Here is a 14,143-nt window from a genome sequence, read left to right on the forward strand (position 1 = left end):
TTCACTTTCTGCCATAAGGGTGGTGTCATCTGCATATCCGAGGTTATTGATATTTCTCCCAGCAATCTTGATTCCAGTTTGCGCTTCTTCCAGCCCAGCGTTTCTCATGACGTACTCTACACAGAAGTTAAATAAGCAGGGTGACAAAATACAGCCTTGACATACTCCTTTTCCTATTGGGAACCAGTCTGTCGTTCCATGTCCAGTTCTAACTGTTGCTTCCTGACCTGCATACAGGTTTCTCAAGAGGCAGGTCAGGTGGTCTGGTATTCCCATCTCTTTCAGAATTTTCCACAGTTTATTGTGATCTACACAGTCAAAGGCTTTGGCATAGTCCATAAAGCAGAAATAGATGTTTTTCTGGAACTCTCTTGCTTTTTCGATGATCCAGCGGATGTTTGGCAATATGATCTTTGGTTCCTCTGCCTTTTCTAAAACCAGCTTGAACACCTGGAAGTTCAAGGTTCACGTATTGCTGAAGCCTGGCTTGGAGAATTTAAGAGCATTACTTTACTAGCGTGAGATGAGTGTGAGTGTGTGGTAGTTTGAGCCTTCTTTGGCGCTGCCTGTCTTTGGGGCTGGAGCTTCAACCCTGTGTTCACAAGGCTCTGTTACTGGAGTGCTCCATTCTGTGCAGCCAACTCTGACTCCTGCTCCCTGGGCAGTCTGCCCTTGGCAAGGGGGCTGCACCATACCACCCCACACCCCCGTGGCCCCGGGAATATAAAACGAAGAAGCCACGAAAGACTGGTTAAATTCAGCTACATTAAAAAAAAATCTACATGGCAGAAAACAATGTAAGCAAAATCAGAAGATAAAATTAGGATGTATTTGCAACTCATCATGTACAGCTTGTTTTCTCACTGAATAAAGCGTTCCCACAGTTTAATAAGAAACCCATAAACTAACAGAAAAATGAGCAAAGGGTATGGAATACAATTCTCAGAAAAGGATAAACAACAAATACTTTAACACATGGAAAATGCTTGGTCTCACTCCTAAGAGAAACATCAGTTACAACTGTAAGTGACGTTCTCACGGGGCAAAGATCCAAACATTCATGAGGTGAGAACCCAGTCACAGCCAGCATCTGGCTGGTAGAACACTGAAGGTATGCCCAATACCCCCACACACGCCCCCACACTCCCACGCACACGTGCATGCACTCATGCACACTCACCCCACAGGCATGCACATGCACCGCACACATGCACATATCCACGCACACGCACCCCCCACACGCATGCACATGCACCCCACACATGCACACCCATCCCACACATATACACACACAGGCACACACACCCCACACATGCACACCCCCCCCACACATGCACACCCATCCCACACATGCACACCCATGCACACGCACCCCACACATGCACACCCATCCCACACATGCACACCCATGCACACGCACCCCACACATGCACACACATCCCACACATACACACACATCCCACACACACACACCCATGCACACGCACCCCACACATGCACACCCATGCACACCCATCCCACACATACACACACACATGCACACGCACCCCACACAGGCACATCCATGCACATGCATGCACACACAGGCACATGCATGCACACACAGCTAGTCAGCAAAACCACAAGACTCAATGGATCAAAGCATATGAGGAACCCTAATGAGCTGATCAGCAAGCTGCCAGGCAAGGACTCACATGCCAAGCACAACAGGTGCAGATTTACACAACTGGTCCAGGAAACACACTGAACAAACAAACAGAAACAAATGTGGGGGACGGGAGGATCTTCCAGAGTTGCCACATCATATCACTTAAAAAAAAGAGAGACACAAGAAGAACCAGTAAAGTAGAGCCCACACAAAGGGAGAAAGTGGTCAAGAGAAACTTCTGGAATAAGCCCAGATGTTAAACTTACTAGACAAGTACTTTAAATCAGTTATTGTATGTTCATGTCTAAAGAATTAAATTATAAGAATGATGTCTTACCAATAGAGTATCAATAACAAGAAACAAATTAAGGAAGAAAACAAAACAGACTTTTTCTGGACTGAAAAAGTACAACCACTAAAATGGAAAGCTCACTAGAGCAACTCAACACCAGACTGTAGTTGGCAAAAGAAAGAATCTAGGCCCCAAAGATAGGTCAACAGGTCCAGTCTGAGAAACAGAAAAAAGAATGAAGAAAAAGAGGCCTGCGAGGCCAGTGTGCGCATGTTATGGGGGTCCTAGAAGAGGAAAGAGGGACGGGCAGAAAGAATCTTCGGAGAAATAATGGCCAAAAACCTTCCAAGTTTAAAGAGAAACCACCTCTACAAGCAAGCAGCTCAGCAGAGCCCCAGCAGCACACGGACGAGTCCCTGACTAGACAGGCTTTAGTTAACAGCAGGATGGTGAAGACGGGGCATCTTGAAAGCAGAGGAAAACCCAGCTCAGTATGTAGAGGCTTCTTTCCCTGAAAGACGGACAGCGGCCTTCTCGCCTGGAACCCTGGAGCCTAGGAAGCAGTGACATGACATAGTCCAAGTGTTGAAAGAAAAAACTGTTACACCAAGGAGTCCATATCCACCAAAACTACTCAAGAACGAAGAAGAAATGAAGACATCCCCAAAGAGACAAGAACAAAGACAGTTCACAGCTGGCAGATTCAGATCCTCAGGGAGACACAGAGTGCTGGTAAAGGCAGCCTCGGGGCCGCTAAGTCAGTGTAAACATGTCTACGGACCTTGTCCTTTCCTCGAGTTAAAGAGCAACTACATAAAGCGATAATCACAAACCTATGTTGATGCGCTGACAACCTGTAAGATGCAACTTGTATGATAAGAACAGTGGAAAGGAGCCAGGAAGAAACAGCTCTCAGGGAGCAGCTCCGTAACCACTGAAATCAGTCGGCGTTAATCCACACTAGAGAGCAGTCAAGTTGTTCAGCGTAATCCTCAATGCAACCACTGAAAAAATTATCTACAAATAATGAAAGGCACAGGGAATTAAAGTATTACAAGGAATTAAACAGTTATTTAACACACATGAAATCAGTAACAGAGGAAGAAAGGTTTTAAGAGACATGTAGAAAAAAAAGAAAGATGGCAGACATAAATCTTACCTCATCAGTAATTATATTAAAGGGAAGTAGACTAAACATTCCACTCAAGCAACAGAGTCGGTAGAACGGACCAAACACATGCCATCCATTAGAAAGACTTGAGATTCAGAGACGGCGAGAGGGAAGGGCTGGAGAAGGCTGTGTCACGCGAACAAGAAGGTGCACTCACGTCGCACAAGAGAGACGTCAGGCAAACGCTGTCACTAGAGACAGAGCAGGCTGCGCTCTGAGATAAAAGGTCAATCCCTCAGGAAGAAATACCGGATATAAACATATATGCACTTAGCAACAAAGCCCTAAAGTGTACGAAGCAAAAACAGACAGAAGAGGGAGAAACAGATAATGTTAATAGTTGGAGATTTCAATACCCTACTTTCAATAAGGAATGTAACAGCTGCGGTAAAGATCAATAGGAAAAGAAAACCTGAGCAGCACGAGGCACCAAGCAGACCTGCAGACTCCATGGAACAGCCACCACCAGCAGAACACGGAGCCGCACGTAACTCTCCAGGACAGACCACGCGCCTCAAATTCTGAAGGACTGAACCGCACAAGACGTGCTCTTCGCTCAGTGAAATTAGAAATCAAGTGCCGGGAGGAACTCAGGAGCACGTGGACATTAAGCAACAAGCTCCTCAATAAACGACGGGCAGAAGAAGAAGTCACGAGAGAGGCTAGAAAATGCTCTAAGAATAAACAAACATGAATACACAATACGCTAAAATGTGCAGGACGAAGCTGAATCAGTGCTTAGACGGAAATTTATGCCCATAAATGTCTACATTACAAAGCAGACCTCAAGACAGTAAGCTGAACTTGCACTGAAGGGAGTATGACAAAACTGAAAATCACACATGCAAGCAACCCAAGGAAATCAAAGTCAGAGTGGAAACCAACCAAGCAAAATGACAAATAATAGAGGACAACTTCAAACAGATCAATAAAATTGATAATTCTTTAGCTAGACCAACCAAGAAAATAGAGAAGACTCAAATTTCTACAGTCAGGAATGACACAGGAGACGGGACAACCAGCCTTGTTCTTCTTGTTCCGTCACCAAGTTGTGTCCAACTCTAGGCGACCCCATGGACTGCAGCACGCCAGGCTCCCCTATCCCTCCCCATCTCCCGGAGTTTGCCCAAGTTCATGTCCATTGAGTTGGTGATGCCATCCAGCCATCTCATCCTCTGTCGTCCCCTTCTCCTCCTGCCCTCAATCTCTCCCAGCATCAGGGTCTTTTCCAGTGAGTCCCTTTGCATCAGGTGGCCAAAGTATTGGAACTTCAGCTTCAGCATCAGTCCTTCCAATGAGGATTCAGGGTTGATTTGAAGATTGACTGGTTGGATCTCCTTGCTGTCCAAGGGGCTCTCAAGAGTCTTCTCCAAGACCACAGTTCAAAAGCATCAATTCTTCAGTGCTCTGCCTTCGTTATGGTTCAGCTTTCACAATCGTCCGTGACCACTGGGAAGACCATAGCCTTGACTGTGGAATCTCTGTCAGCAAAGTGGCGCCTCCGCTTTCTAACACACTGTCTAGGTCCGTCACAGCTTTCCTACCAAGAGGCAATCGCCTTCTGCTTTCACGGCTGCGGTGGCCTGAGAGCCCAAGGAGAGGGGGTTTGCCACTGCTTCCCCTCTTCCCCTTCTATCTGCCATGAAGAGATGGGACCGGATGCCATGATCACATTTTTCTTAATGTTTAGTTTTAAGCTGGCTTTTTCACTCTCCTCCTTCAAGAGGTTCTTTAGTTCCTCTCTGCTTTCTGCCATTTGAGTGGTACCACCTGCAAATCTGAGGTTGTTGGTATCTCTCCCAGCAGTCTTGATTCCAGCTTGCGCTCCATCCACGTAGCATTTCTTGTGATGTGCTCTGCACATGTTCAGCAGGGTGGCAGGAAACAGCCTCGGCTACTCCTTTCTCAGTTCTGAACCAGTCCATTGTTCCATACAAGGCTCTAACTGTTGCTTCCTGACTGGCATACGGGTTTCTCAGGAGACAAGTAAGATGGTCTGGTATTGTCATCTCTTTTAAGAGTTTTTCACAGTTGTTATGATCCACATTGTCAAAGGCTTTGGCGTAATCAATGAAACAGAGGTAGATTTTTTTTTTTTTGGAACGCCTTTGCTTTCTGTATGATCTAGCAAATGCTGGCAATTTGAACTCTGGTTCCTCTGCCTTTTCTAAACCCAGCTTGGACATCTGGAAGTTCTCAGTTCACGTACTGCTGAAGCCTGGCATGAAGAATTCTGAGCACTAGCTTATTAGCATGGGAGATGAGAGTGGCTGCCTGGTGGTTTGAACATTGCTTAGGGCAGCCCTTCTTGGGAACTGGGGTGAGGATTGACCTTTTCCAGTCCTGTGGCCACTGCTGGGTTTTCAAGTCTGCTGCCATGCTGAGGTAGCACTTTGACAGCATCATCTTTGGGATCTTACACAGCTCTGCTGGAATCCATCACCCCCACTAGGTTTGCTGGCAGCAGTGCTTCCTACGGCCCACTTGACTTCACAGCCCAGAATGTCTGGCTCTGGGTGAGTGAGCACACCACCGTGGTTATCTGGGTCATGAAGACCTTTTTTAGTACAGTTCTGTTTATTCTTTCCATCTCTTCTGCTTCTATGAGGTCTTTACTGTTTCTGTCCTTTATTGTGCCCATCTTTGGCTGAAATGTTCCTTTGCTATTTCCAATTTTCTTGAAGAGATCTCTAGTCTATCAGCCTTACGGAAACATAAATGATTATAAAGGAATACTATGAACTGTATGTATGACCTAGATAAGACGGGCAGATTTCTAGAAATATACAAACGACTGAACTGACCATGTGGGATTTATCCCATGAATGCAAGGGTGGTTCAATATATGAAAAGCAGTTAATGTAATCCACCATATATCAACAGAATAAAGGACAGAAACCACACAATCGTTTCAATAGATGTAGAAAGTGCATCTGACAAAAATTCAGCTCCCTTCATGACCAAACAAACACTCAGCAAACTAGGAACATAAGGGGACATCCTAAGCCTGCTGCCCAGCAGTACAAAGCGCCCAGCCACCACCACACTCTGGGAAGAGACCAAAAGCTCTTCACCTCAGATCAGGGACGAGAATAGGATGTCTCTTCTCTCCAGTTCTCTCTGGCTCTGCTCTGACGCTCCAGCCAGGGCAACCAGACAAGACAAAGAGGTAAAAGGAATCCAAACTGCAAAGGAAGAAACACAACTTTCTCTTGCAAGTGACGTGACATTGTGTACAAAAATTCCTGAGGAATCTACACACACATACACAGCCCTATTAGAACTAATAAGTGAGATGACCACTTTCAGGATATACGATCAATGTATACAATCAGCTGTAACATCTAGGTATTAATAGCGAACAATCCAAAACTGAAATTCAGAGAACATTTATAACAGCACCAAACAGAACGAACATTTAAGAATAAATTTAACAAACGCAGATCTTGGTATACAAAAAACTACAACTGTGAAAATACAAACAAAACCTAAGTACATGGAAAGATGCTATAAGTTCACTAAGTATAAAATTTAATATTAAGATGACATTGTTTGACCTCTAACATCACAGGGGTTGGGGGTACCTACCGCCCCTGCATCTGTGGTTCTGCCTCCAAGGATTCACCCAACCACAGCTCATGTGGGACCCTAAAATATTTACTGTTGAAAAAAATCCTCGCGTAAGAGTCAACACAATCAGTAAAATCTCAGATAGCTTTTTATTTCTTGGCAGAAATTGACAAGCTCATCCTAAAGTTTATTTGGAAATGTAAAAGGCCCAGAATGGCGAAAACAACATTTAAAAAGAACAAAGTTGGAGGCTTTCAAAACTTCCCACAAGGCTACATCAGTCAAGACTGCGCAGTAGCAGCACAAGGTCAGGGAACAGAAGGGAGACTCCAGAAATAAATTCAGGCGTTTAGTGTCAACTTACAGTCAATAAAGGTGCCAAGACAATTCAATGGGAGAAAGAACAATCTTTTCAATAAATGATGCTGAGACAACTGGATATCCACACAAACGATGCACAGACAGAAATTAACTCAAAACAGTTGATCCACACCAAAGACCTAAGTTTAAGAGCAAGATCATAAAACTCCTAGAAGAAAACATGACTAGACTTGGGATTAAACAACCGTTGCTTAAATACGACGTGGAAAGCACAGGTGGCAAAATGAAAACCAGACGCGCCGGACATCCAAGGCCACGCGCTCGCGTTTCAGAAAACACGGCGAGACCAGACGCACCAGACATCCAAGGCCGCGGCGCTTGCGTTTCAGAAAACACGGCGAGACCAGACCAGACGCGCCGGACATCCAAGGCCACGCGCTCGCGTTTCAGAAAACACGGCGAGAAGGGGAAAACACAGGATGGGGGAGAGTGATCGCAAATCCCATGAGGGTCTAGTGTCCAGAACACACAAAGCGCTCTTACAACTCAAAACAGCAACTCAACTGAAAACGGGCAAAAGATCTAGATGTTTCTCCAAAGAAGATAAACAATGACCAATAAGCACAGGAAAAGATGTTCAACACAGGTGGTCGCGTGGCATCATGACTCAATGGACATGAGTCTGAGCAAACTCCAGGAGATAGCGACGGACAGGGAGGCCTGGCACGATGCAGTCCCTGGGGTCCCAGAGTTGGGCGAGACTTAACAACTGAACAACAAGATGTTCACCATCATTCATCATTAGCAAAGTGCAAGTCAAAACCACAATGAGATGCCACTTCACACCCACTAAGATGGCTAAAATTACAAAGACCGACGACAGGTGTGGCAAGAACAGAGAAACGAGCACCCGGATGCCCTGGCAGGGATGTAAGTGGTGCAGCTGCTTCGGAAAACGTTTCAGCGGTTCATCAGTAAGTTAAACACAGAGTTACCACACAACTCATCCATTTCATTTCTAGGCATAAACCCAAAAGGAATGAAAATATACGCCCATGCAAAAACTTGCACACAAACGGTCATGACAGTATCCGTCATCCCAAAGTGCAAACCATCCACATGTCCGCGATGCAGGGTAAGCGTGGTCTGCTCACACAGCGGAGCGCCGTCTGGACTGAGAGGGGGATGCGCTGACAGCACCAGGGGGGCGGCCTTCAGGGTGCCGCGCACGCCGAAGCGGCCCGGTGGCGCCACGCTCAGGCAGCGCCCAGCAGGCGGACCCGGAGAGGACCGGAGAAGGCTGGGGCAGGGCGGGGCTGCACTCGTCCTGGGGGTTGAGCAACCCTGAGCCCTGCCACAAAGCGCCCAGGCCGTGCAAGACGCCCCCTGGTGGCCAGGCTGCCACGTTCACCCCAGGCGACCCGGCAGGCGGGCCCTAAGCGCTGGCCGAGGTCCCTGCGGCAGGAACGTCCACGCCTCCGGGACGCTTGGATCAGAGTGCACGCCGGGCCCTCGCGTTAAACACCCTGGACGATGGCTGCTGCTGCGCACACACCCAGCAAGGAGGAGCGGACAGCGCAGGGGGAGCCCGCGCACGGGCCTGGCCCTCTAGTTCAAGGCGTAGTTGAACTGGTTTGCAAACTTCTCGTGCTTCTTCTCGTCCATCTGGTTCATGGCGGTGACCACCCTCTGCACGGCTGCCCTGCGGGGAAGCACAGCGAGCCGTGACCAGGGAGGCCGTCCGGGCCCCGGGCCCCTGACGGCAGCCTGGCGGGACCGACCCCGTGCTGGGGTGGCTGCTGCACCTGGACCACTGGGAGCCCCCTGCAGAAGGGCGCCACGGCACCACGGTGAGGGGATCTGCCCCCAAGGCCACTTTGGCCCCGCCTGGCATGCCTCCCACTGCTCCCTGAGCCCCAAGGGCGGCCTCCAGACCCCAATCTTGCCCATGAGAGCACAGTCCGCCCAGCAGCCAGGTGGGCAGAGGCAGCAGGACACGCTCAATCCCCTCAGCCCAGCTTCCTCCTGCCGGGCTGCGCACGGGGCCCGGCCCAGAGCAGACACACTGTGAGGGGCAGCGGTGCGGGGGAGGAGGTGCAGCCCCCCCCCCAGAGCGCACTGCGGGCTGCACGGCTCGCCGCAGGGAGGCGCTCGGGCCGCGCGGGGAGGGTGACCCAGGCCATGCTCCTCCTGGCGTCAGCACCCACCCTGCCCTCCACCCCGGCTGAGCCACAGGGAACCAGCCACGAGCCCGGAGCCTGGGGTCACGATGCCCTGGACGCAGCCCCTCCTGTGCCCACAGCACAGGGGCTCCACGGGGCACTCAGGAAGCCACCCTCTGGCCCCCCAGACGCAGTGGTCACCGGGAGCACATCCCCTGGCCAGTGCAGCGAGTGGAGCACCGTCCCAGCATCCAGCCTGAGGACAGCCCCACCCTGAGGCCCGGGTGCTGCCCAGGCGGCGCCCCTGCGGCTTCCCTGGGCACTGGCGGTGGGCAGTGCCTCTGGCTGCCACAGCAGCGGGATGGACGGTGAGGCACTGGGCGGGCGGCCCCTCCACCCGGGGCAGAGGACGGGACACCGTGAGAAGCGCTCACTTGGCGAAGACCTTCTTGGCGATGCGCGCGCGCGCCGTGTCAGCCTGCCGCTTGAGGTCGGTGAGGCCCGAGTGCTTCCGCCGCTTGCCCTTGCCTTTCCCGCCAGGCCTGGACGAGCCCAGGTCCACCCCGGTGGCCGCCTCCACGTCCCTCAGGAACTCGGGGTCCTGCCAGTCTGTAAACAGACCCTGAGATTTCAGAAAACACCCACACCAACCTCACCAAGGCTCAACCCCTCCACGGGGGGTTAAGGCCGGGGGGTCCCCATGGAGCCCTTAGGCAGGAAGGCAACCAAGTCTGGCAGCCAGGGGACAAGGCCACAGGCGAGTGGCTGCGTCAGGCTCCAGGTGGGCTGTGGCCCACTCGGCCCCCAGCGGGGCCCTTGGCCTGTCCCTGCCGGAGGGTGGGCGCAGGCCAGCCACGGCCAAGGGAGCGGCACCCGCTGCACCTCCTGATTGGCCTGGAGCTAACTTGGCCCCAGGCCCCCATGAGGAGGGTGTCAGCTCACCCAGGCCCCTCAAGACAGCAGGAGCAGGTGGTCCGAAGGGAAACAAATGCCCCCCAGCCCCGGCCTGGCCTCACCTGCCCCAGCTGCACTGGGGCCACACCCGTGTGCCCACTTGCCAGGACGGAAAGCGTTAATAGTCCAACCTGGCAGAAGAGCTCCCAACCCGCAGGCAGAGGCCTCAAGGTCCACTCGCCTCAACCTGCTTCTCTCCCGGGGGCGGGGTGGGGTGGGGCTGCGTGGAGGTCCCTGAAATCCAGTGTCCATCCAGCACAGCCCCCGCCAGCGTCCAGACCTATGGGCCCTGGCCCCGGCTGGCAGAAGGGCGCCAGATACCCCAGACCCCGGCAGTGAGCAGCCCGAGCTGGCAGAGGGGCCGGCAGTCAGCAGGCCACGTCCAGTGGGGGGCAGCCAGGCGCCCAAATTCAGAGATGGCACGGCCTCCCCAAGTTGATTTCTAAAGTGAAGGGATACGGGGCTGCACAATCCAGATACAGGAACGATTAATCCAAGATTAAGGAAAACTGTCCAAACAGTTTATCTCCCAGTAATGAGAAGGCGTCACAGTTTAGGAACCCAGTGAATGGAGCGATTGTTTAAACACAACGGAAAAACGCTGGCACCCAGTAGAGATGGAATGAGCATCTCAGGAAAATGAAGGAGCAATTTAAAAGCCTTTGAAGAAAATCAATAGGAGCCGGCAGCGGGCGTCCTGCGTGCTGACGGGCCCTGGAGCCCCGCACGCATTGTCACCGAGGTGAGCACCGGGGAAAAGAAAATTGCCCGCGTGCGAGGGAGGCGGGATCGATACTGCAGTTAGTAAAGAGACGCTATTTCACATCTGACTGGCCAGCACTGGCCGCGGCCTCGGCCCAGTACCTGTTGTTAACAAGTCACCGAGGGCTGCAGAACCTGATACTCTTCAGGGCTGACACAAAAAATAGGCACTTAATTTGCTCCTGAGTGCGGGCCACCAGGGGAGGCTGTGGCCCCTGGATGAGCGGGTCAGGCCCCTCCCTGCCACCCTCCAGGCCCAGGGCCCAGGGGCTGACCCTGCTGTGAGGCTGAGATCCAACACCGATCTCTCCTGACGAAGGAAGGACCTGCTCAAGTGGCACGTGGCCCGGCTGGGACCTGCAGGCCGCCAGCACCGCCCCGAGGACACAGCCACCCTCTGCCTCGGGGGCTTCTGGGCCTGAGCCCATGCCTCTGTCAATAGAGTGGGGCCTCCAGACCTCAGCCCAGGTTGACAAACCATGGGATTCTGACACAGGTCAGGCCCCTGCCCCACCCCGAGGGCACCCGGGGCTGCCCTGGCAGGGGGCCGCTTCTGTGGGTCCCCACCCTGCTTGCGGCTCAGGGGCCTCTGGGAGCCAGGCAGCGGCCAGCCCACGCCAGGGAGCAGCACCGGCTCACGTGCAGCACGCGGTGAGCTCCGTGAGGGGCGCAGAACGGCGTCTTAGTAGCTCCAGTCCCTTGTCCATTTTGCATGAAACTAGCCTATGAGCCAGAAAACGGGGACCTCGAGGAGGTACCCCAGAAAGTGCGCCACGCTCAGCGGCCCGGCAGGACTGCCTGGGACCATGGGCAGGACCCTGGCCTTCTGCTCGCGTGCCACGCGGTCCACACACGCTGTACACCACGCGCCCCACAGCCCGGGTGCACGGGCTGGCCAGGCAGCAGGCGGGCGAGCAGACAGGAGCTGGCAGCCCCAGGCAGCCCCAGGGCTCAGCCGTTTCCCTTCCTCACCTTGTTCCCTCACACGCTTAAACACAGGCTTAAAAACCCCGAACCCCAACAGATGATGACAAAGTGGTTTCCAGCCACGGGTGTACCCATGCCACCCATCGGGAGCCGTGTGAAAACGTGGCCGGGACGGAAGCTGAAGCTGAGGGTCCCGTCAGCGCTGAGGGCCGCACATCCTGGCTGCAGCTCCTGAGCTACGGTCACCGCTGTCCTGGAGGCGGCAGCTGACGCCCACAGGAGCTGCGGGCTGGCCTGGAGGCCGCTGGGTGCAAGGCGTCCTCACACCAGGCCCGCCCCTTGTCCCCCAGACCCACCTGGGCGCCCTGCTGGCCTCTGCAGCTGCTGCCTCTGCTCCCGGGCCCTGTCCTCCGCGTTGAGGGGCCGTCCCGCGTCATCTCTAGGGATGATCTTCCCGTGGAAAGGGCACTGTGTGGAGAACGGAGCAGTTCTGATACAGACAGGCTGCCGGCCACCCCACTGACAACTCTGAGGAGGGCTGGCCCACACCCCCCCGCCCTCCCATACAAGCCACACAAGGCAGGGGCCCTCAGGTGCAGCGTGACGGAGCCAGGCAGGGAGGGCAGTCTGCGGTCAATCCGTCTCCTTGGACCCTGGGCCCAGCACAGAGCAGGCTCAGGACCACGCGGGCGGGGATGCAGGGACCGAGGTGGAGTGGCCCAGCCCTGTGCCCACCCAGGGGGTCCTGGAGCCAGCAGGCTGGAGCCCAGCCCAGCCCCACCTTCAGGCGGTCCTGACGTGCGCAGAGCTGGCCGTCGGGTCGTGGGGCGCGGCAGCGGTGCTGCACAGGCTCGAACTGCCCTGCGAAGGTGATGCGGCGGCTCCGCAGGGCCTCGGAGACACTGGCGCTCTCCACCTCGGCGTCCACTTCGCAAGGCTTCCAGAAGCGGTGCTCCGAGTCACACCTGCACACAGACCCGCCTCTCAGCGCCCACAGTGAGGCTGGGCCTGCGAGTGCACCCAGGGCAAGCAGAGATACGAGCACAGCAGGGGTACACCAGGCACAGCCCAGCAGCCTGACACCCAGTGTGGCCTGGACCTGGGCGGGGCTCCTTGACGGGCGTTAACAAAACACAGACGTGCATCCCCGCCCCTCAGGTCTGCAGACAGAGTGCGGGCCAGTGCAGCAACGCGCAGCGTGCAGGAAGCCCCTCGTAAAGCCCCGGGCCCAGCCCACAGGAGTCCAGGCAGAGGACAGGGGGAGGTGGTGACGCGGGCCCAGGGCAGAGCTGGGAGTGTGGGCTGGGCCAAGAGCCTCACACCTCGTGATGCTCCATCAGGGCGGTGACAGGGGAGGCCCCTCAAGGGGCCACAGGGAGGTTCAAGAAGCCCACGGGCGTCTGGGCAAGGCCGGACCACTGCCCAGCCCTGGGCCTTCAAGGGCCCACCGGCCTCAGTGGGCAGGCCGCTAAGAGCTGTGTCCACTGCGCGCAGCAGGGCAGGGTGTGGTGCCCTCACTCACTTGAGGATCTTGCCGGCCATCAGCTCCTCCTGGCCCCAGTAGCACAGGTCCACCCCAAAGGGTACGACAGGCGCCCGGGCTTGCTCTGCCGCCCGCCACGCGGCTTGCTCCGGTGCCAGCGGAGCCCTGGAGAGTGAGCAGGGCTCAGGGATGGGGAGCCCGGGGCCGCCCTCGGCCACCTGCCTCTCCCGTCCCCCAGGTCCTGGGGACACCCCTGGGCCCTGACCCCCACCCCCTGCACCTCGGGCCTGGACCAGGGGAGCCAGCCTCACACCGCACTCCTCACACGGGGCTCGGGGTGCCCAAACATCTGTCCCTCTGGCCCCGGAGCCTCGGGCCTTTCCTTGGGGTGGACCTAGCCTGCACGCCAGCGGAGAGGACTCAGGGCGCCAGGTCCCCACCCCAGGACAAACGTGGTAGGCACCCGCCCTGGGGTGGCCTGGGCGTCACCTGGGGCTCGGGGGCGAGGCTGGGGGCCCGTGGGGCCGGGGCCACTGCTGCTGGGCGGCCGCAGAGGTGGGGTCGAAGGCCTCCATGTCACTCCCAGGCCTCTTCCTCGCCTGCGAGCCTGGGGCGGCCAGACCTTCCTCCAGCCCTGGAACACAAAGATGTCTGCTCTCCGTCGCCACTCGGTGATCCCGCACAGAGCCCTGGAGGGCGCCCCTGCCCCGGTGACGGCACAGCCCGTGAGCGCACCTGCCTGGCCGGCCCAGGCCCATGGCTGGCTACTCACTGCCAAGGCCGCCGGACACCGACCTCTGCGGGCCAGGTGCTCACGCCAAGCGCCCATGGCAGCGGGGGCCATGTCTCTGAC

General features: G+C 55.0%; 1 protein-coding gene across 4 annotated transcripts in view; it reads right to left on the reverse strand.

The window, feature by feature from the left end:
• Positions 1 to 745: 745 nt before the first annotated feature.
• The window catches only part of UVSSA (UV stimulated scaffold protein A), a 28,927-nt gene continuing 15,529 nt past the window's right edge, over positions 746 to 14,143 (reverse strand). For all 4 annotated transcript variants that reach the window (XM_002688454.7, XM_024993754.2, XM_015471760.3 and 1 more), the window contains 6 exons: positions 13,780 to 13,924; positions 13,330 to 13,455; positions 12,589 to 12,772; positions 12,164 to 12,275; positions 9,599 to 9,773; positions 746 to 8,704 (listed from right to left, as the gene is read on the reverse strand). In XM_002688454.7, coding sequence (XP_002688500.3) covers positions 8,611 to 8,704; positions 9,599 to 9,773; positions 12,164 to 12,275; positions 12,589 to 12,772; positions 13,330 to 13,455; positions 13,780 to 13,924 — 836 coding nt within the window. In that variant the 3' untranslated portion in view covers positions 746 to 8,610. The remainder of the gene's footprint in view (positions 8,705 to 9,598; positions 9,774 to 12,163; positions 12,276 to 12,588; positions 12,773 to 13,329; positions 13,456 to 13,779; positions 13,925 to 14,143) is intronic.

Source organism: Bos taurus, chromosome 6, assembly GCF_002263795.3.
Source record: "Bos taurus isolate L1 Dominette 01449 registration number 42190680 breed Hereford chromosome 6, ARS-UCD2.0, whole genome shotgun sequence".
Taxonomy (NCBI): domain Eukaryota; kingdom Metazoa; phylum Chordata; class Mammalia; order Artiodactyla; family Bovidae; genus Bos; species Bos taurus.